Source organism: Ahaetulla prasina, chromosome 4 (genome assembly GCF_028640845.1).
Source record: "Ahaetulla prasina isolate Xishuangbanna chromosome 4, ASM2864084v1, whole genome shotgun sequence".
Lineage (NCBI taxonomy): Eukaryota > Metazoa > Chordata > Lepidosauria > Squamata > Colubridae > Ahaetulla > Ahaetulla prasina.
This window is the reverse complement of record NC_080542.1, coordinates 115,049,809-115,073,263: the sequence shown is the minus strand read 5'-3', so window position 1 is coordinate 115,073,263 and position 23,455 is coordinate 115,049,809. Positions and strand designations below refer to the sequence as shown.

The 23,455-nt window shown below is 37.7% G+C and overlaps 1 protein-coding gene across 4 annotated transcripts in view; it reads left to right on the top strand.

The window, feature by feature from the left end:
- Window positions 1-665: 665 nt before the first annotated feature.
- DYNC1I1 (dynein cytoplasmic 1 intermediate chain 1) overlaps window positions 666-23,455 on the top strand; it is a 223,585-nt gene continuing 200,795 nt past the window's right edge. For 2 of the 4 annotated variants that reach the window (XM_058183264.1, XM_058183266.1), the window contains exons 1-4: window positions 666-821; window positions 7,563-7,679; window positions 13,783-13,897; window positions 18,953-19,010. In XM_058183264.1, coding sequence (XP_058039247.1) covers window positions 7,572-7,679; window positions 13,783-13,897; window positions 18,953-19,010 — 281 coding nt within the window. In that variant the 5' untranslated portion in view covers window positions 666-821; window positions 7,563-7,571. Of the gene's footprint in view, window positions 822-7,562; window positions 7,680-13,782; window positions 13,898-18,919; window positions 19,011-23,455 lie in introns of all 4 variants that reach the window. The other 2 variants (XM_058183263.1, XM_058183265.1) reach the window with 1 other exon arrangement.

Sequence of the window (23,455 nt, the reverse complement as noted above, 5' to 3'; positions counted from 1 at the left end):
TGCTAAGTAAAACATTAAGCAAGTTTGGCCCATTTTATGAATTTTTTTTGGCCACATTTGTTAAGTGAATCATTGCATTTGTTAAATTAGTAACATGGTTGTTAAGTGAATCTGGATTCTCCATTGACTGCTTGCCAGAAGGTCACAAAAGCAGATTGCATGCCCCTAGGATGCTGTAACCTTCATAAATACGAACCATTTGCAACCATCTGAATTTTGATATGACCGTGGGGATACTGCAATGGTCATAAGTGTGAAAAAAATGGCCATAAATCACTTTTTTCGGTGTCGTTGCACCTCTGAATGGTCACTAAATTGAGGACTACCTGTATGTAGAACACCACCAATAACAAGGATGAATCAAGGAGATCTGGGGATAATCCAAGCTACTTGCCATTAAATGTGCAACTCCTAAAGCCAGAAAGCTCTTTTCTTCCTGCGAAGAAATTACACCCATACATCCAAGGATGGCGGCCCCCTTCCCTACTGGCTTGTGGATAGCTGCAGACTGCGTTAGTTTAGCCTTCTCTGACCTAGAACCGAAAGGTCTGGGAGGAGGCAGCGCCGTCTGAGCCAGAATAGAGGTGGGAGAGAAGCGGCCGCGGCGGGGCGGAGTCTGGCCGGCGTGAGGCAGCACATTTCTGGAAGAGGCGGTCGTCGCAGCAGCTATCAGAATCTCTGCTATCGGTGGCAAAAAGAAGCCAACCGAGCATCTTTCCAGCGGTAACAACTGGTACCTGCTAGCCCGCGGTTTCCCTCGGCTAGCTCTCTAGAAACTGCCTAAAAACAGCAAGACAGCCTACGACAAATCCTTGCGCAAGGTAATGCCAGTCTGCCACCGGGTTGAATTTGGCTCTCTGTGGGTGATGTCCTGCTCTTACTTCCTATCTCCCCTTTTCTCTGCCTTACAAGCTGCAGTTGAATCGTTTTTTTCGGGATGGATTTGCCTAGATAGCGACTGGGAGGGAAGGTATATGCCGCAGTTAACCTAAATGCGGTTCGTGACTGTAAGTCTGGACTCCAAGATGGTTTTGAGGGCTTCAGCTGGCAAGGAGATGGTGGCTCGTGAATTTTTTTTTGAATGCATTTATTACGCGCGCGTTCTCGCCCTTCCCGGTTCCCATCCCAGGAGGAGGAGAATTAGAACAGGTTGCAAAATATGAAATACGTTAGCATTAAAAGGCTGTCTCTGAAGTGGGAGTGTCTTCCTGAAGAGAATGATATGAGCATTCCATTTGAAGCTAGTGTAGGAGCTCCGGATTTGTGGACTTGATGGTTTGGTCAGATCCTATCATGCTAGCCATTTTGCATTCCATCGGTACTTGGGGATAGAAGGAAATAAAATACTACTCTGTAGAACAGTTCTTCCCAATCTCTGCAGCTTTAAGACTTCAACAGCTCCCACAATTCCCCAGTCACTAGTTGAAGTATGCACATCTTAAAGTTGCTAGGTAGACAAACATGCTTTTAGAGAGTGATTTGGTTTATTCTGATAAGAAAGAGATTGATCCAAATAGGGAAAAGGCTAACCTATTGAGTAATCAAAAGATATCAATTTTTTGATACCTTTTTGGATATTTGTCTTTATTTACATATTTATTTTTTGCAAGTATTTCTGGATTGCCTAGCAGTGACAAGACCTGGTGGTTTAACAACAAATAAGAAATAAATATGGCCTCCCAATCACTCAACTATTCCATAGCAACCGGCCTCCAATTGCCTTTCTTTTTTTTAAATGGTGTCTTTTCTATCTCATAGAAGACCAAAGAGGAAGGTGCTAGGCACATCTCCAGAGGCAAGGTTTTCCTATGGCCTTGACCCATATAAGCTTTGCTTCTTGCAAGGATGGGATCCCAAGTGTTCCCTTTTATATATATATAAGGTAATTTATAATAAATTTGTGTGATTTTATAATGGGTTTAATTCCAAGTAGATTAAAAGGAACCTTTTGCTTTTGGTTGCCCTGGACCTCAACTACTGTCATAGTTCCATTGAGCATAGTCAAAGGTCCCTTAGTAGGATTATGGGAATTTAAGTATCAACCCACTGGTAGAATATCATTTGAGAAAATATTCATTAAAATATAATTTTCTATTAAAGTAACAAAACATTTAGCAGCTTTTATAGCTTTTTGCTGTATTGGGTAGAACAAGAAATTCACATTTACTTAAGTAGCACTTATTTCTAGGTAAGTGGTACACATTTAATTTATTATATTTATTGACATTTGCATATATGAGCTAAGGAGACTAAATAAAATGTTAACTGTTTTCTGTGAAATGTTTCTTAAAATATTGAATAATGCACATTATTTGAATTAAAGCTTTATAATTGCTTCACTTGTTCATTATGATGCCTTTTTAAAATTGAAGGCAAATGATGGGGGTTTAAAATACCTTTAAATGATGGGGGATTTGGAATGTCATCTAGTAAGATCCCCTGATTCCTTCTATTTTTTAATACTGGTATTTTGTGATAAAGATTAAGGGAAGACTGGTCATTGTGGAGGATTTAGCTGATCATTTTCTGTTGCTGTATAAAATAAGGCTAGATAAATGGTTGGAACAGCTCAGCTAGATTTCAGCTAAATATTAGAGTAAGGATTAAAATCTGTGTGAAAGTGAAGCTGATGCAGTAGAGATACATTTGCTTTTCAGTTCTCCAAAAGTATTAAAGCAGGCGACTATTTACTAGAGATGTTGCATTTGCAAGTTGCCTGCATCAAGGCAGACGTTGTTCTAGATGATTTTTAGGATCCTTTCCAATATTGAAAACTCAGTGATTCTGCAAAAAAAGTAACCAGATACATTTTTAAAATGTTGCCAATTTGATTCTTCTGTGCAAATGTTAGGGTATCAAAGTCTACTAAAGCTAGCTACCTCCTGGATATGTTCCTCATATTATGTCAGCACATTTTTTTCCACATTGCATGAATCAGCCTCCTTGATCTAGCACTTTCCAGAAGAGCTGGGATTCTAACCCTCAGAATCTCCAGCCCATGTTTAATAAAAATAGATTTTAGAAATGCCTACAAAAAGAGAGGCTTTCCCCTTTAATGTTAATCTTTGCAGGATCTTTCTCTATGCCTTCATTAATAAGATAGTCTTTCAGTGGTAAGGAAGCTTATTCTTCTGTGATGGGAAGGCATAAAATAATACATGTAGGCCATCACAACAAGATCAGTTAGATTTTGCCAAGTTATCTGTAAATAACAGATTGGGGGATTTTAGAGGAATATTAAATCAACCATGTATCTCCCAAGTTGGAAAAAGATTGCAATCTTTTTGCAACTTTTATATTCTACAACTGTATAAAAAAGACTGTCAATGAAAGGATGCTCAATGCAATTCACTAAATATTCCCTGGCGGAGATGGGTGGGGAATAAACTTTGAAAGGATTGATATTTTAATACTATGTTATCTAAATTTTTAGAAACACTGGAACATTTATATGTATAAAATTATCTATTCTTATAATTTGCTGATATCTCTAACCCTTTCAAATGGTAATTATAAAAATTACATTGTTTTTGTAATTTTATAAAAAAAATATTTAAAAGTGTGGTGTCATTTTGGTTGGGGAAAAATGTTTCATTTATTTCCCTTCCCCTTTCTGTGTATGGAGAAAAGCAGATGAGTTTACTAATGAGGGGAAAAAATGCAGTGTCTGGTTAATTGTGCATAGGAAGTTTGTTTAAGTGCTTCGAATGTGCATTCCAGACAAGCTTTATATTGATCACTTTTTGCTTCCGTTTGAAAAATCAGCTAATTTTTGGCATCTTCTTCTGAGTATCTACATGAAAAAGCTAGCCGTTGGATTGGAAAAGTCTAATAGAAGTTAAAAAAAAAAGAATTGCAATAATCTAGTATTGAAGTTTGATTTTGGTTATTATTCTTTATAACTTAGTTGTTCAAGTGTGAGAGAGTTACTTAAATAGTCAAAATGGTCCTATCCCTACCCCACCAGCCAAAATAGGTCTGAAAAGTGAAAAATTAATTATATGCATAGGAGACAAGTCTGTACTGCGCTGTTTTATTGTAGGCACAGTGTGTCTTCTTTTATAAGAGATGAGTGAAAGCTGAGATCTCAAGAATCATTATAGACTTCATATTCCTTTTATGTACCCTCTAGAGCAGGGGTGTCAAACTGATGGCCTGCGGGCTGGATGCATCATGTGCAGGCCACACCCAAGCCAGCTCTACAAATGGAAAAAACATCGTGAAATATCATGTGACAACAACGTGACGCTGCATGTTTGACACCCATGCTCTAGAGCAGGGGTGTCCAAACTTGGTCCCTTTAAGACTTGTGGACTTCAACTCCCAGAGTCCCTCAGCCAGCAAAGCTGGCTGAGGAACTCTGGGAGTTGAAGTCCACAAGTCTTAAAGGGACCACGTTTGGACACCCCTGCTCTAGAGCTTCCTCCTATGACACTGATTGATGGAGAATTTCCCCATTTGAGGTGGGGAAAATTTATAATTGTGTTATAAATTCAAAAAACAAAAAAAACCTCAATTCTTTTTACCTCAATCTTAGAGACAAGGCTCGCTTGAGTGAGACAAGGCCCTATTCTTTTTGCAGTGGGAGCGAAACATCATGTCTTGTTGGATCTTTCTTTCTCCCACTCTTTCTCATGGGCCAGCCAGTGTCTTGGGGCCAAGAGGAAATCAAGCAAATCCCCAAAAGGCCGAGGTGCAGGAGCACCAACAAGGACTGGGAGAAACAGCCATGAGATCTAACTCCTGCTCTGGAATATGGAGCGCATCTCCATTCCCCCCCTCCCCTTCCCTTGCCAGATGAGGAGTGACTGGGAAGGTAGGACAAGGGGCGGGGACAGCAACTGGTGGGTTCAGCTGACAGGAAACTAAATCAGGGGAAAGAAACAGCCCAGGTTCCTGTCAACCGTTGCTTCGGCCCGCCTGCACCACCATTTCTCCCCCCTCCCTTGCACCATTACCTCATTCCAGCCAGCGAGGGCTCTGCTGCAAAGTTACAAATTGCCCGAGCCTCCTTCAACAGCGGAGATTTACAGCCCCACCATGAGCTGCCTGGCCAGTCCCATCTTCCAGAGCTCTGGAACTGGCCATTGCCTATCCCAGAACAGCTCCTTGACCCAGATGCGCCGCATACCACCAACATTTTCTCACGTACCACCAGTGGTCCGCAGACCACAGGTTGGTGTCCACTGGTCTGGACAGCCAATAAAATCATAGTTTCACAAAGGGGATCTTGCTGGCCTTTTAGTCCAATTGCCTGCCAAGGGCAGGAATTCTCAGATTATCTGTACAAATAATTATCTAATTCTTGAAAACTTTCAGTGATGAAGCAAATACCACTTCAGTAGGCAGGCTGCTTCATTGCTTAATTAGTCTTACAGTCAGGAATCTCCTTGTTTTAGATTTGGCTCTCACTGTAAAGCTTCTGGTTTTTATCTTACTTTTGGATGCTTGGGGTCCCATGAATAAAGCATGACAATTGCACAATAAAAGCCTAATGTAAAAGTACCCATGGTCACAAAAGGGAAAAAGAGATCCTCCCTTATTACTGTATCTTTTTTTAAAAAAATCTGTTTCACCAAACTCCCCAAATTCTACAAATTAGAAGTTCTTTACTAAATTCCTCTCGGACTTGTTAGATAATAGCCTTTGGCAGCATGTGCATTGATTGCTTCAAAGTTCTGTTGATGTATCTGAACAATGCTGCAGAGTGTAAAAGTAAGAATAATTGATGCTTTCCTTGGGTTCTGTGTGCCTCTGATGGAAACCTTGCTCAGCTGTGCTAGACATAAATCAATAATAATGCTGTTACTTGTTAGAAATCCTGAAACTATTACTCTTTTTAGCCTCTCCCTGCTCTGAATCTTATTCTTTCCTCCTCCATTAATAGTTAAATAACGTGATTGTGACAGTACAGTAATCCCAACTAAGGCTAATTAGATTGTTTTTTAAACTCAGAACATACCGGAGTGGGAATTAAGTTACAGGTTGAGTGGGGGGGAAAGAAGTTAGTTAGAAACACAGTTCTTCATTGCTAAAGTAATACTGATCGTCTGTATAGTCACAGTTAAACCATACGTGATTGGAGGAATATGGAGAAAATCTATATAGTCATACTTGAGTCGATACTGGTTCAGTGGCACATATTTTTATTTTATTTATTTATTTGTCGAGTACGTATTAGATAATATATATAAGCATGAACCGAATACATAAAATGAATACAATAAAGGGTACATTAGGATAGGGATGGTAGGCATGCTGATCTCTTATTAATTAATATTAATTAATAATTAATAATCTTATTAATTAATAATCTTATTAATTAGTCAATTAATTCACCAATCCATCAAGAAAAAGTAATGTGGAGGGATTATATTTCAGAAGCTAGCTTCTGTTAGTTGTTCATAATAAGATGGTTGAAGAAAATTGCACTCACATTTATAATCATGCCAATCTAAATTGACGTTCTGAGATTAATATGGAGATTGGAGGTTGGCTATTCCTCAGATTATAGCTGCCTGTGAATTTTGCAGTTCTAAATTTGGAAATTGTGCATATGGTTCAATGGAAAGCAACAGCTGATGCTAGAATCATTATCCCCTTTATGATGTTTCAAATTGTTTATTTCCCCCCATTTATTCTGTGTAAATAATCAAGTGGATATTACTTCAATTAATAGCACTATGAATAATAATAATAATAATAATAATAATAATAATAATAATAATAATAATAATAATAATAATAATATAATCATTGTCATCATCATCATCATTTAACCCTTGGGAGTCAATATTGACCAGTTTCAGATACTGGATTAAATAGAAGGTAAGCAAATTATAAGACAGGGCTGAATAGTTTTTTGGGGCATTGAGGACTGCGATTCAATCTCCTAAGATTCTAGAGAACGTTCTTTGCAAATCTTTTGCAAACAATTGGCCAAGCCATGTGTAAGAACCGGTAGTGGAAAACTGGTAGTGGAGAACCAGTAGTGGAAATTTTGAGTAATTCAGAGAACCGGTAATAAAAATTCACCCCCCTCTGCCTCCCAGGTCCCAGCTGATTGGGAAGAAATGGGGATTTTGGAGTAACCTTCCCCTGGATTGGGGAGGGAATGGAGATTTTACAGTATCCTTCCCCTGCCACGCCCACCAAGCCATGCCGTGCTCAGTAAGCCACGCCCACAGAACCGGTAGTAAAAAAATTTGAAACTCACACTGGTGTAATCCTCAAGGTAGGAGGTACGCCCCTGTAATAGCTGTTCAAGAAAATTGTTTTTAGATTTACAGGGGCTAGGCAGTATTTAAATACAGGGTGCTGAAAAAAATATCAAATTGTCTTTTAAAATTAAATGTTTTGATAATGCATTTACTCGATTGTATATTTGTTTACCATTGCACAATATAATTAGGCTATTATCAAGGAATTCTTTCAATCACATCAGAACTCTTTCTCCTTTCTCCTTTTCCCACTCTAGATGCCAATCAATATTTGGAGGTTAAAAAAAATTACTTCTTTTTGGTTCAGAACACTGATATCTTCTGTTTTTACTCCCTAACCAGTGAATCATCATGTCAGACAAGAGTGACTTAAAAGCAGAGCTGGAACGTAAAAAACAGAGATTGGCTCAGATAAGAGAGGAGAAGAAACGGAAAGAAGAAGAAAGGAAGAAGAAAGAGGTAAATGTATGTGATATCTGTTAAGGCATTGTTCCTACTTTTTACTTACGTCTCTTTTGAATTTATATTTTTTTCATAACAGAGAAAATAGAAAAGAAATAAAATGAATACAATAAAGGGTACATTAGGATAGGGATGGTAGGCATGCTGATCTCTTATTAATTAATAATCTTATTAATTAATATTAATTAATATTAATTAATAAATTAATAATAATTAATAATTAAAATAATCATTGTCATCATCATCATTTAACCCTTGGGAGTCAATATTGACCAGTTTCAGATACTGGATTAAATAGAAGGTAAGCAAATTATAAGACAGGGCTGAATAGTTTTTTGGGGCATTGAGGACTGCGATTCAATCTCCTAAGATTCTAGAGAACGTTCTTTGCAAATCTTTTGCAAACAATTGGCCAAGCCATGTGTAAGAACCGGTAGTGGAAAACTGGTAGTGGAGAACCAGTAGTGGAAATTTTGAGTAATTCAGAGAACCGGTAATAAAAATTCACCCCCCTCTGCCTCCCAGGTCCCAGCTGATTGGGAAGAAATGGGGATTTTGGAGTAACCTTCCCCTGGATTGGGGAGGGAATGGAGATTTTACAGTATCCTTCCCCTGCCACGCCCACCAAGCCATGCCGTGCTCAGTAAGCCACGCCCACCAAGCCATGCCGTGCTCAGTAAGCCACGCCCACCAAGCCATGCCGTGCTCAGTAAGCCACGCCCACAGAACCGGTAGTGGAAAACTGGTAGTGGAGAACCAGTAGTGGAAATTTTGAGTAATTCAGAGAACCGGTAATAAAAATTCACCCCCCTCTGCCTCCCAGGTCCCAGCTGATTGGGAAGAAATGGGGATTTTGGAGTAACCTTCCCCTGGATTGGGTAGGGAATGGAGATTTTACAGTATCCTTCCCCTGCCACGCCCACCAAGCCATGCCGTGCTCAGTAAGCCACGCCCACAGAACCGGTAGTGGAAAACTGGTAGTGGAGAACCAGTAGTGGAAATTTTGAGTAATTCAGAGAACCGGTAATAAAAATTCACCCCCCTCTGCCTCCCAGGTCCCAGCTGATTGGGAAGAAATGGGGATTTTGGAGTAACCTTCCCCTGGATTGGGGAGGGAATGGAGATTTTACAGTATCCTTCCCCTGCCACGCCCACAGAACCGGTAGTAAAAAAATTTGAAACTCACACTGGTGTAATCCTCAAGGTAGGAGGTACGCCCCTGTAATAGCTGTTCAAGAAAATTGTTTTTAGATTTACAGGGGCTAGGCAGTATTTAAATACAGGGTGCTGAAAAAAATATCAAATTGTCTTTTAAAATTAAATGTTTTGATAATGCATTTACTCGATTGTATATTTGTTTACCATTGCACAATAAAAGCCTAATGTAAAAGTACCCATGGTCACAAAAGGAAAAGAGATCCTCCCTTATTACTGTATCTTTTTTTAAAAAAATCTGTTTCACCAAACTCCCCAAATTCTACAAATTAGAAGTTCTTTACTAAATTCCTCTCGGACTTGTTAGATAATAGCCTTTGGCAGCATGTGCATTGATTGCTTCAAAGTTCTGTTGATGTATCTGAACAATGCTGCAGAGTGTAAAAGTAAGAATAATTGATGCTTTCCTTGGGTTCTGTGTGCCTCTGATGGAAACCTTGCTCAGCTGTGCTAGACATAAATCAATAATAATGCTGTTACTTGTTAGAAATCCTGAAACTATTACTCTTTTAGCCTCTCCCTGCTCTGAATCTTATTCTTTCCTCCACCATTAATAGTTAAATAACGTGATTGTGACAGTACAGTAATCCCAACTAAGGCTAATTAGATTGTTTTTTAAACTCAGAACATACCGGAGTGGGAATTAAGTTACAGGTTGAGTGGGGGGGAAAGAAGTTAGTTAGAAACACAGTTCTTCATTGCTAAAGTAATACTGATCGTCTGTATAGTCACAGTTAAACCATACGTGATTGGAGGAATATGGAGAAAATCTATATAGTCATACTTGAGTCGATACTGGTTCAGTGGCACATATTTTTATTTTATTTATTTGTTTACCATTGCACAATATAATTAGGCTATTATCAAGGAATTCTTTCAATCACATCAGAACTCTTTCTCCTTTCTCCTTTTCCCACTCTAGATGCCAATCAATATTTGGAGGTTAAAAAAAATTACTTCTTTTTGGTTCAGAACACTGATATCTTCTGTTTTTACTCCCTAACCAGTGAATCATCATGTCAGACAAGAGTGACTTAAAAGCAGAGCTGGAACGTAAAAAACAGAGATTGGCTCAGATAAGAGAGGAGAAGAAACGGAAAGAAGAAGAAAGAGGTAAATGTATGTGATATCTGTTAAGGCATTGTTCCTACTTTTTACTTACGTCTCTTTTGAATTTATATTTTTTTCATAACAGAGAAAATAGAAAAGAAATACAGTCTGGTACAATGTCAGTCCTGTCACCTCTTGATGCTTTCCATCCATCTTATATGTTGTGCTCTCCTTCCAGCCGCGGGAAAAACCCCCGCACTCCGGAGCACTCCACTCGCGTTACCGATATCCCTTCCCTTCTCCATTCCTCAATTCTTCTCCGCTCCTGTTCACCACCAGGCTGCTGCAGTTATAAATCCAAAGCCCGGTGTCACGGGCTTGCTAGCGGCGACCAAAGTAATGGCCGTGGCCGTGGCCTCAAACCCCGCCGAGCCTAGGGGCCGCCAGCATCGGTCCCCCCAGTCCTGTATGTCGGCTGGGAGACCCCTGGCGAGCCGTCCGTGCGGCAGGTGTCCTTTTCGGAACACCTGGCCCCTGGGGGCCTCGGCGGCGGCCGGATTCGGGCACTGGAGGCAGGAGAAGCCTCCAGACGACCGTTGCCTCTGGACACCGGAAGTCGTCCTCCTCTTGATGCTTTCCATCCATCTTATATGTTGTGCTCTCCTTCTCGTAATTCCCTGAACTTTGATAAGCATATTTATTTCTTTTTAGTCCATAACTTGTATCTATCCCCAAAGTATGTAGGTTTTTGCTTGCTGAGAATTGCCAAAAGACAGCTAATGTAAGGGCTGAAGTAGCAAAGCAGGACTCAAGCTACGGTAGACAAAATGATTGTGTAACTATTAAGCAGATGTCTCCCACTGTCAGGATGGGAAGTATCTGACCAAATTTCTGTTTGCTTGAAAAGGTGAGACAAAAAGACTATTTGTCTGCAACAGGGCTATCAAACTCCTGGCCCGCAGGTTGGATGCGTCATGCGTTGGCCATGCCCACATCCAGTTTAGGAAGGGAGGAAAAGTTCCAATACGTCATGTGACCCCACTATGACGACGTGTGTTTGACACCCCTGATCTACAATATAGGACATAATGTTGGTTATCTGAAATAAAATGATCATCTGTATATAAGGTATTTGGATTCTATCTTGCCTAAGCAAATGGCATCTTACTTGTGGCTTTCTGTGAACTTCTCCTCTCAGTAAGATTAAGTGTTTTGATATATCACCATGCCTAGTATGAACCCTAACAATGGCCAGTTTTAATTTGGTTGAGAACCTATTGATTGTTCTTTCATTGCTTAAACTTTGCAGACCTATAATACAGAAGTGTTTAGCTTCTTTTTCTTGCTTTGCAGATCTATATTGTGTCTAGCTTTTTTTGGGGGGGGGTGTCCTGATTAAACAGGGAAATAAGCTGGCATTGATTATAATTGGTGTATAAGTATAAAAAGCTGTTGATAATTTCAAAATAGTTGTGGCTTGAAATGGAATTGTTTATTTGTGAAGACATATAATTTGTCTGTCTGTCTGTCTGTCTATATCTAAAACATAATTAAAAATTCAATTGCAATCTGTATCTCCCTCTCTCATTTTATGGCTGGCTAGTTTGGTTGCTAAGGTAGCAAATGTACATTTACTGTTCTTCAGCAAAATAAATGATACCGTAATTATTGTTGCATTGTTGGTCTCCTGGCTTTAAGATACTGTTTTATTCTTTTAATGTGATATATCATTTGGTATATCCTAGAGAATGTGCATGGGAATTTTTAATTAAAAAAATTATGCTCCTCCCTTTTTAATTTTTAAAATAGAGATAAGAATTGACAGTGAAATTCATTTTCATACAAAATCATGGAAGCATTAAATGATGATATTTTTCTTTTTGTCAACAATAGTTACAGTAAAAAATACCTGTTACCCTTTGGATATTATAAGGGAATTAATTATAGATATATTTTACAATTCCCTAAATATTTGAATAACTTATATTTTGGAAAATACAGAATAGCCTTTTCAAGAGCCAAATTAAATGCGTTGTTATCAGATATGCTATGTGGTAGATTTAAAAAATGTTTTTTCTCAAAGAAAGAAAGAACCTGTAATGTGAAGTAAGAACCTGTGAACCGCCCTGAGTCCCTAGGGAGATAGGGCGGTATATAAATGTGAAAAATAAATAAATAAATAAATAAATAAATAAATAAATAAATAAATAAATAAATAAATAAATAAATAAATAAATAAATAAATGTACTTGTAATGGTGATGATCTTGAAACAGTGGACATTTTGAGATAGTGTGAATTTTATAAGATTGATTGATTGATTGATTGATTGATTGATTATTTAAATTTCTATACCGCCCTTCTCCCAAAGGACTCAGGGCGGTTTACAGCCAAGAGTCTTAGGTGGGAAGTTAAATCAGGATACTTCTTAATATATAAGCATTTTAATGCAGATAAAAATCCTATGATTACACATCCATGTACGTGATTATCTCTTTCACACATTCACACAAATATCACATATGGATATGTATGATAAGAAGGCAGTACCTTTCATCATTAATGATTTAAAGGATCTTCTAGCCTCACCCAACATGTTTAAATGATATAAAGCTTGACTTAATTGATACATTATAGGCCCAGCAATGATTGGATGATCTAGAACAGGGGTAGTCAATCTTTTTATACCTACCACCCACTTTTGTATCTCTGTCAGTAGTAAAATTTTCTAACCGCCCACCAGTTCTACGTAATGGTGGTTTATAAAGTAGGGAAGTAACTTTACTTTATAAAATTTATAAAGCAGAGTTACAGCAAGTTAAAGCATATAATAATAATTGCTTACCAAATATATCGGACTTTCGCTAAATTTGGCAGAATAAATCTTTATAAAACAACTTACTGTAGTTAAATCTGTCTTTTTATTTATACTTTGCATACACAGAAGCATAAATTATGAAAACTTAATGAAAATGTTTTTAAATAATGCTATGAATTTTTTTTAAAAAGTCAATTAAATTTAAAAAAAGGAAAGTGCTTCAGTATTGGACAAAACCCCTACTGCCCACCATGAAAGCTGGAATGTCCACTAGTGGGTGGTAGGGACCAGGTTGACTACCACTGATCTAGAAGATACTATATGACCTGCCCATATGCTGTGCAGTTAAAGATGGGTGGAGAGAAACATCCATTTGCAGCCTTGGAGAACTGCTTCTGCTCCATGTGTTGCATGCAGAACTGAGCGAGATTTCGCCAGAGCTCCAACAAACAGTTGGACAGTTTCTTACATGCTCAGATATTTCTTATTTAGGAAAATACTAATCTCACTTTTCTATCTATACAACAGCAATAGAGATGCAAAGATTACAGTTACCATCTTAAAATACAGATGAAATCTAGACCGATTTGGTACCTAGCTTGGTATTCTATTGGTGTTGTGTGATTATGTTAAAACAGCAATAAAAAGACCTGCTGGCAGAGCAAAATAGCCAAGATTGTAATTGGGAAGTGTCCACCATACTTTTTCAGTTGAAGGGGGCAAATATACTCCTGTTTAAAGAAGCTGGAGATAGTCGTATACAAAACATGTGTTTTATGGGGTGGTGGTTCTCTTTGCAGTGTATTAAATGCACAAATGCATTTAAAGTGCCTTGTTTTTCCTTTAAAAACAATATATAGAAATTAGGATGATCATCTTTTTTTTGCTTACTCTGCAGTTCTATTGAAAATCCCACCGCTGAACCTGCTTCTTCTCCTGGAGGAGAAGCTACCGTTTGTCTGTGAATCATTTTATTTATTTGAATTCTCTGAATAATTCTTCATTACTATTAATTCAGGCAGATTCTCAGCAGAAGAAGGAACCACCCCAGGAAGATTCTGATCTGGATCGCAAGAGAAGAGAGACTGAAGCTTTACTGCAAAGCATTGGTATTTCCCCAGAACCTCCTCTAGGTACTCTTAATAGATCCATTAATATTTTTCAGTTTCTGTAACATTCATGCATTATTTTAATTACTGCATGATTAGCTTTTATTGTCTTGATGTGTCTGTGATGAAATCTATGTGGATTATACATCATGTAATACGTGATTGTATGGCTTGTTGATAGCAATTCTCATCCCCTTCCTTGTTGAATGTCAGCTTTGTATGCCAGCATAGTTGTCATTCATATACCGCAGCTACACCATTAGAAGCTTGTGTTCCATCCTTCTTGGAACAGGGTTTAAATTATTTATAAAAATTGCCACTTTCAAGATAGATTTACTTATGGCACCAAAGAATAAAAATGTATATACATAAATTATAAAACAAAAGAACTTTATTAGTTGGTTCACTTGGATTTTGTTCAGTATACATTTTCCCTCTTCATTTTTTGTTGTTCTTGAACAAGATGGAAACAATGCTGCAGCAGTGTGCCACAAGTTGTGCCGTTTTTGTGTGTGCCTACAACATCACAATGCACAAACAAAAATGAGTAGGGTTGTGTTATGATGCTGCAACATTGGTTCCATCATTTTGCCTCTTGCTTCTCTCATTCCCACAGAAAACACTGAGCACAATCTAAAAAGGTCTTGGATAATATTATTAAATAGTTTGATCCTTCCACAGACTTTAAAGCAGTATTCCTCAAATGCTGCAACTTTAAATTATATGGATTTCAGCTCTCAGAATACCCGATGTGGCCTGGGGCATTCTGAAGACCACACATCTTAAAGTTGCTAGGCTTGAGAAATACTGTTTTAAAGCCATGGTTTCCTTGACGATATTTTTTGCAAACCAGAACTCACCTTCTACTAGCATGACTAATAGAACCAAGAAGCAGAATTGGCGGATAATGACTTGTATTCCACCCCCCCCTGGTTTATTCGGATAACAGTTCATGGTGAGAATATGTGTAAAGTTTTGGAAATCAAACTGTGGCCAGGCTGCTTCACTGGTGTCTCTGCCAACATATGTGAATGGTTTAGCAAAATTAGCTAAATCAGAAGAAATACAGGTTCTCCTCAACTTATAACCACAATTGAGCCTGGAATTATGATTATAAGTCTTGCTGGTTGTTACGTGGGTTACCACATGACTACCTGACTTTATGACCTTTTTTTGCTGTGATAATTAAGTGAACATGGCAATCATTGAGCAAAACCCATTTTAGCCAATGGGTGGTTTTTTTGCCAGAAATCAGAAGTAAACACTGGTTTCCAGAATTTTTTTTTTTAACAAATTTTAGTCATGTGAGTGCTAGATGCTGCAAACAGCTAAAATGTGATCAGGTCGCCAAGCATCCAAAATGCAATCATATCATGGGGGGAAGTCATTGGAACTTCAAAATGGGGTTTTAAGTACCTTTTTGGGCAGGGGTTGTCATAACTTTAAATGGTTGCTAAGCAATTGGTTGTAAATCGAGGACTACCTATATACATTTAAACACGAAATAGCCACTGTCAAAAGTTATATTTTTGACTGTAGTTGTGTGAAGATTAGCTCTAATTGGCCTGTTTTTTCTTTATCTTAATCCTTCACTGCCTAATTAAATGTGATTGAGAGTTTTCACTTTAAAAAAAAAACTATAGTTCATCTTTAATTTATATATTTGATATAAAAAAGTTCCGTTCCTTCCAGCCTAGAGATTTACTAAATTAAATCATGGAAAACAATCCTATGACCAAGATGGTTTAATATTGTACACCTGGGGAAAACTTGGTCAATTGTTTCTTCCAATTAGATTAGTTTTGGGACTCTAGTTGAAGTTCTTAAAAATAGTCATAATTCTATCCAAATACTGATTTATATTCATGTTTGATCATCCACAGCAGGTGGCAGCATTTAACTGACCTTGGCAGATCTTGAAAAAACAAAGCAGTTTTGAATCTGATTGATTCTGAGATGGGAGATCATCAGCAAATTCAAAAGCTTAAGTTAGATTTCAGAATCAAAAAACAAACATCACCCCATCCTGGAAGAAATCTACTTGTTTATTCTTGCCAAGAAAACTACAAATGTCAAGTTCAAATCAAAAGAATGTACCTTCGTTTAAAAATACTTATCTGAAGGCTTTGAAAAAAATATATTATCATTTTAGTTTAACAGTTTTTGCATCCAGGTGGTAGAAAATAAGTAAAGTATACTAGAGAAATTAATTAAGATATTTTCACTGGTACAGCATACCATTACTATACGCTGCCCAGATAGACATATATACTTGACAAATAACCAATCAAAGAAAATCCCTTTTATCTTCTCCAATTCTGCCTTTTTGTATTTCCACTTTATACTGGTCCAGAATTGATCCTCTGTTCTTCTTAGATTCTACATGTAAATTAAAAGTAGGCATTGGTTATTTTTATCTTGGTTACATCAGCATTATAACAAATTTAAAAGTAATTGGTATATACAGGGTCAATGCAAGGGAACTTTAATAAATGCTGATTGCAGGCTTTAACCAAACCATTTTAGAACACCCATTGAGCTGACTTGGAGGTGGGGGGAGGGGATGACTAATTGTCCATACTAGCTTCAAAAGCCAGAATTTGCTTGGGGATTATAACATCACAAAGATCTAGTAGTCCCTATGGAATCCCCTTGGTATTTTTTGCAGAAAAGTCTGAGATTTTTGTAGAGGATCAGAAATAACATTTTATTGTGCTGGAAGAAAAATGCCAAATAAGTTAAATGAGGCTGAAAAGAAAAAGAAAAAAAAAACTATAGTTCATCTTTAATTTATATATTTGATATAAAAAGTTCCGTTCCTTCCAGCCTAGAGATTTACTAAATTAAATCATGGAAAACAATCCTATGACCAAGATGGTTTAATATTGTACACCTGGGGAAAACTTGGTCAAATGTTTCTTCCAATTAGATTAGTTTTGGGACTCTAGTTGAAGTTCTTAAAATAGTCATAATTCTATCCAAATACTGATTTATATTCATGTTTGATCATCCACAGCAGGTGGCAGCATTTAACTGACCTTGGCAGATCTTGAAAACAAAGCAGTTTTGAATCTGATTGATTCTGAGATGGGAGATCATCAGCAAATTCAAAAGCTTAAGTTAGATTTCAGAATCAAAAAACAAACATCACCCCATCCTGGAAGAAATCTACTTGTTTATTCTTGCCAAGAAAACTACAAATGTCAAGTTCAAATCAAAAGAATGTACCTTCGTTTAAAAATACTTATCTGAAGGCTTTGAAAAAAATATATTATCATTTTAGTTTAACAGTTTTTGCATCCAGGTGGTAGAAAATAAGTAAAGTATACTAGAGAAATTAATTAAGATATTTTCACTGGTACAGCATACCATTACTATACGCTGCCCAGATAGACATATATACTTGACAAATAACCAATCAAAGAAAATCCCTTTTATCTTCTCCAATTCTGCCTTTTTGTATTTCCACTTTATACTGGTCCAGAATTGATCCTCTGTTCTTCTTAGATTCTACATGTAAATTAAAAGTAGGCATTGGTTATTTTTATCTTGGTTACATCAGCATTATAACAAATTTAAAAGTAATTGGTATATACAGGGTCAATGCAAGGGAACTTTAATAAATGCTGATTGCAGGCTTTAACCAAACCATTTTAGAACACCCATTGAGCTGACTTGGAGGTGGGGGGAGGGGATGACTAATTGTCCATACTAGCTTCAAAAGCCAGAATTTGCTTGGGGATTATAACATCACAAAGATCTAGTAGTCCCTATGGAATCCCCTTGGTATTTTTTGCAGAAAAGTCTGAGATTTTTGTAGAGGATCAGAAATAACATTTTATTGTGCTGGAAGAAAAATGCCAAATAAGTTAAATGAGGCTGAAAAGAAAAAGAAAAAAAAACTCACTAGGAATTCATTTCTGCTGGAATTATTTACCATAAACAACCAATCTGAGCAGAAAATTATAGAGCCTCGAACTGGCATGCAAAGCCATCTCTCAGGGCACGCGAGCCATCACCCGTTGCTCGTCTGGATTCCGGCATGCCGGCCAGCTGGTCTTAACATGCACGGGAACGTCAGAAACTGGAATATTATCTTCCTGACATGTGCACCAGAAACCGGAAGACCGAAAGATCATCTTCCCGGCACGTGCATGCACATCAGGCAGCTGCTGTTCCGGTTTCCAGCATGCGCGTGCTCACCAACCAGCTGGTCTACATATGCGCGGGACAGTCGGAAACTGGAAGATCATCTTCCCGGCATGCACATGCGTGCTGGCCAACTGGTCTGCTAGAAACCAGGAGACCAGGTGGCCAGTGCGCATATGCATGCTGGAAACCAGAAGATCATCTTGCTGATGTGCGCATGCGCACTTGGCTGCTGCTGTTCTGGTCTCAGGCATGCACATCGCACACATGCGGCCACTTCCATTTTGGCACTCAGTGCCAAAAAGGTTCGCCAGCACTGCTATAGTGTATTACACTAATGAATATTAAAGAAACAAGAAGCTATTCTGTTTTGCAAGTATTCAAATAAATGTCCAAAATATCTTTTCTTTCTTGAAATATACTTGTTCTTGTTTACATAGAAAATTATAAGGCTTTTTTTTTTTTAGTTTTTTGCTCAGTAATATTTTGAATTGTCCATTATAATTCTGTTTTTAAGTAGCAACAAAAACATTTAAGCCCTAACTTTGGTAAAAACAAAATTATAAAAATAAATTTCCAACTGTCTGCCCATGCTTAAAAAATCAGTTCTACTTGGAGTCAACCTTGACTTTTAATTTTTTTATATAAAAAAATTGGGCCCTGATAATTAGCACAGCTTATTGGCCAGTTTAAACTTCCCTAAAATTTAATTAGCAAAAATATTTAGAACTGACTGGTTTCTTTCTTTTCTTCTCCTTTTTTCACCATTTAAAACCCTCCTGCATGCGCAATCATTTTATTATTTGGATCCCGGTTCATAATTTTCTTGACGGTGCTCTACATCAGTGAAATCATTGCATGTTTTAACATGGGATACCTGTTATTTTCATTATTTAGTCCCAACCCCTATGTCTCCCTCTCCGAAATCAGTGAGCACACCCAGTGAAGCTGGAAGTCAAGATTCGGGAGACTTGGGACCTATAGGAAGGTAAGATAAAATGCTCACTTTATGTGCTATCTACTTCTCTTGAGGATATTTTTATGGAAATGTATTTCTGTCCATGATTCTTGTGTGACTGAACACTCTGTTTTAGAGAGCGTAGGCCGCAAAATGAAATTATGTCAGAATGATGGCTCGTGTTTGTTATATGTCATGATACAGATCTATAGAGGCCGTTCTAAACTTATGACTTTAATGGAGATTATCCATTATGGTCATAAGTCATGATGGGTGTAAAATGAGTCATTGTGACCCGACTCGTTTTGATGGCCTTTTTTGTGGGGGTCATTAAATGAACACTGCACTTGTTTAAAGAATGCTGTTGTTGTTAAATGAACCCATTAGTCATTGTGGAGACATTTTTGCCAAAAACTGGAAGTAAACTCCCATTTCCAGCAAAATTGTCATAAATTGTCACGTGACCTAACGACGCTGCAAAAAAATATAAATACAGGCTGATTGCCAAGCATTCAAAATGCAGTCACATGACTCCTTGGGGGCGGTTGGAACTTTGGAACTCAGGAAAGGTTTGTTACAATTTCAAATGGTCACTAAGCAACTGAACATAAGTCAATGATTACCTGAACGTTGCATTTTTATGTCATGTCATAGCAATCATTTTATCACATGTCCTCCCTTCCCCGTCTTGCCTCCCCTCCTCTACTTGGGATACCCATGTTGCAGAGGTGGAATCCTGTGTTAGAAGATTGTCAGAGGAGATTCCTTTCATTGAAGTTCTGTATTTTGAAAAGCTGATATTGACTTGGGCACAAAGACTGCTGGCTATTTAATTATGATTGTTGAAAAAGATACAATTGCATGGATTTATATGACATACCAAGCCAAAACCAAACAAACCATATTGTGGCCTAGCATGATGTTGAGCACTTCTCTGTTTTAGAAGAACAATATTCTCATCCATTAAATTTTAAACAGTTTTAAAAAAAATATGGAAGAAAAAGTAGCAGAATTCATTCACTGTGTTTTCTAACACAGAGGTCCTTTGTATGCATGCATTTTTAACTGATATAGCAGTTAATTACATTGCCTTAGAATAACAGAGTTGGAAGGGACCTTGGAGGTTTTCTAGTCCAACCCCCTGCTTAGGCAGGAAACCCCACACCACTTCAGACAAATGGTTATCCAACATCTTCTTAAAAATCTCCAGTGTTGGAGCATTTACAACTTCTGCAGGCAAGTTGTTCCAGTTATTAATTGTTCTAACTGTCAGGAAATTTCTCCTTAGTTCTAAGTTGCTTCTTTCCTTGATTAGTTTCCACCCATTGCTTCTTGTTCTATCCACAGGTGCTCTGAAGAATAGCTTGACTCCCTATTCTTTGTGGCAAACCCTGAGATATTGGAACACTGCTATCATGTCTCCCCTAGTCCTTCTTTTCATTAAACTAAACATACCCAGTTCCTGCAACCGTTCTTCCTATGTTCTAGCCTCCAGTCCACTAATCATCTTTGTTGCTCTTCTCTGTACTCTTTCTAGAGTACAGAGAAGATGTACTCTATACAATGTAAATTTTTTTTACATTGTGGCAACCAAGATTGAATGCAGTCTTCCAAGTGTGGCCTTACCAAGGTATTATAAAATGGTATTAACACTTCACATGATCTTGATTCTATCCCTCTTATAATAATCCTACTTTATAATTACTGCGTTTTCCCGAAAATAAGACCCTGTATTATATTTTTTGAACCCTGAAATAAGTGCTTGGTCTTATTGCCATGTGCTCAAAAGCCCGATTGAGCTTATTATCAGGAGATGTCTTATTTGGGGGGGAGAAACAGGGTACTAATTTTTAAATAAAATTTGTCCTGCCTTTATTCTTTGACATGAGATTTCTAGGGTGCATTAATTTCCTCAATACAAAATAAAACCTTTTGAAACATAACTATAGAATTAATTTTTATGCATAACTTTCACTGATTATCTTCTTTTCAGATAAATTTTTGGACAGATTTTTGGTTCAGGGAAAGATGCATGATAGTGATGATTAATTTTATTTTCATGTTGTTCTTCTTCCTGAAAAGCCAGCAGGTTATGGATATAGCTCATGCTGCTGAGAAGGTCACTCAAATCTGGCTCATAGATATTCAGGGGATGGTCTTCTTTTAAAGAGTTAAGAAAGAACAATGCTTTTTAAGGAATGTCCTGTGGTGAATGGCTGTCCAATCAATGTAGGGCATTAGGAAGTCCTATGAGCCTAACAGAGTATGTCTTGAGCATCTCAAGATTTTTGGCATAGTTTTATGGGTTATGGGTTATCTTAAGGTATAAATTGGTATGGTTGTTGCCATTATCCCCTTACTATTTTTAATAGATGTTGCAGATGTGGAATTTTTAAGATGCAAAATGGATTCCTTTTGCACTATTTTGAATTATTCTTAAAACTGGACTGAAATGTCATTGCACAGATTCTGGTGACATTATGAATTCACTGCCCACATTCCCTTTCTATAATGTGTTTCTTTTGGACTGCATCAGGATGTCTTGTGCTCTTCCATCAGATCTTTGGAATCATTTTGAGGGTTATGGTTTTCCGTAAAGTATAAATAACATTGCCATTAACTTCCCATCTCCTGAAATAGAGCATTTTGCTATTGATTCCTATAAGTTGTTTCTTTCATGTGGTGTTGTTCAAAACAATTCTTCCATGTGGTGCTGTTCAAAACAATTTTTTCCACATCGGTCCTAGAGCGCCATTGATCTATTAGATAAATCAGAAGTGGTAGCAAAAACTAAGATGTCATTATTCTCTCTGTAGTTAGACAAATGAAACCCACCTCAGATAAACTGGCAGGTTTGCAGGCAGGAGTGGGAGACCACTTGGTCTCCATATTGAGTGCCAGAGAGCTAGGCATGTGATGAGGGGGCAATGAAAGGACTAGAGATATAATGATAACTTTAGACAATATAGGAATATCAAGGCTCTTAGCTGAGATTACTTGTAAGGAAAATCTGGTTGTAAATGGACTTGCATTACAATGAAAAGAGACTTGTATATTCTCCATCTAACTTTGGATTCCCTATGCTTTTAGTCACTGTGGTCTGTCTGAAACTCAAGGTCTCACAATTGGATGCAACACAACCATTAATGATAATATGGGGATGGCATCTGGGGGTTTGTTTGTTTATTCTTGTATAGGATTGGAAATGTATATCATGAGCTTAGTATTATTTATTTATTTATTTATTTATTTATTTATTTATTTATTTATTTATTTATTTATTCAAATTTGTATACCGCCCTATCTCCCTAGGGACTCAGGGCGGTTCACAGGCAAGTAAAAATACATATAAATACAGAGTAAAATATCCATTAAAAAACTTATTTGATGTAGCCAAATAATTAAAAGAACAATATATATAATAAAACCCATTAAAATCTAAATTTAAAAATCTAAAAATCTAATCCAGTCCTGCGCAAATGAATAGATGTGTTTTAAGCTCGCGGCGGAAGGTTCGGAGGTCCGGAAGTTGACGAAGTCCTGGGGGGAGTTCGTTCCAGAGGGTGGGAGCCCCCACCGAGAAGGCCCTTCCCCTGGGTGTCGCCAGACGGCACTGCCTAGCCGACGGCACCCTGAGGAGTCCCTCTCTGTGAGAGCGCACGGGTCGGTGAGAGGTATTCGGTAGCAGCAGGCGGTCCCGTAAATAGCCCGGCCCTATGCCATGGAGCGCTTTAAAGATAGTTACCAACACCTTGAAGCGCACCCGGAAGGCCACAGGTAGCCAGTGCAGTCTGCGCAGGAGAGGTGTCACATGGGTGCCACGAGGGGCTCCCTCTATCACCCGCGCAGCCGCATTCTGAACTAACTGAAGCCTCCGGATGCCCTTCAAGGGGAGCCCCATGTAGAGAGTATGCTTCTAATTCATTTTTTGGGGCAACCTCTATCATAATACAGTAATAGAAAAGGTATATTTTGTTTTTATAACCTTTGATTTAATTAATACATATGTGACATGCATTTCCCCCCCAGTTTTAGAACGCTTGTAGAACTTTCTTCACAAAAGAAAGACAGGCAGGCAGGTTTGGTATAATTTCAGTTTGTAAACTTAGGTAATGAAATTCAAAGGTAAAAAATTTAAAGTAAGCTAGTTTGATTTCTTTCCAGGAAAAATTCATGTCTATGGTTCTTTTGAAAGTATAACTACAGGCATTATACATCTGAAAGATTAACATCCCCACTCCCATTTTACAGTGTTACATTTGTGTTATCGAAGTTTTCACTTTCAGGTACTACTTGATTTACAACAATTTATTTAGTGACCGTTTGAAGTTACAACCTCAGTGAAAAAAGTGACTATGATTGTTGTTCACACAACTGTTGCAGCACTTTCATGATCAAAATTCAGAAACTTGGCAACTGAGTCATATTTATGACAATTACAGTATCCCGGGGTCATGTGATCTTTTTTGCAACCT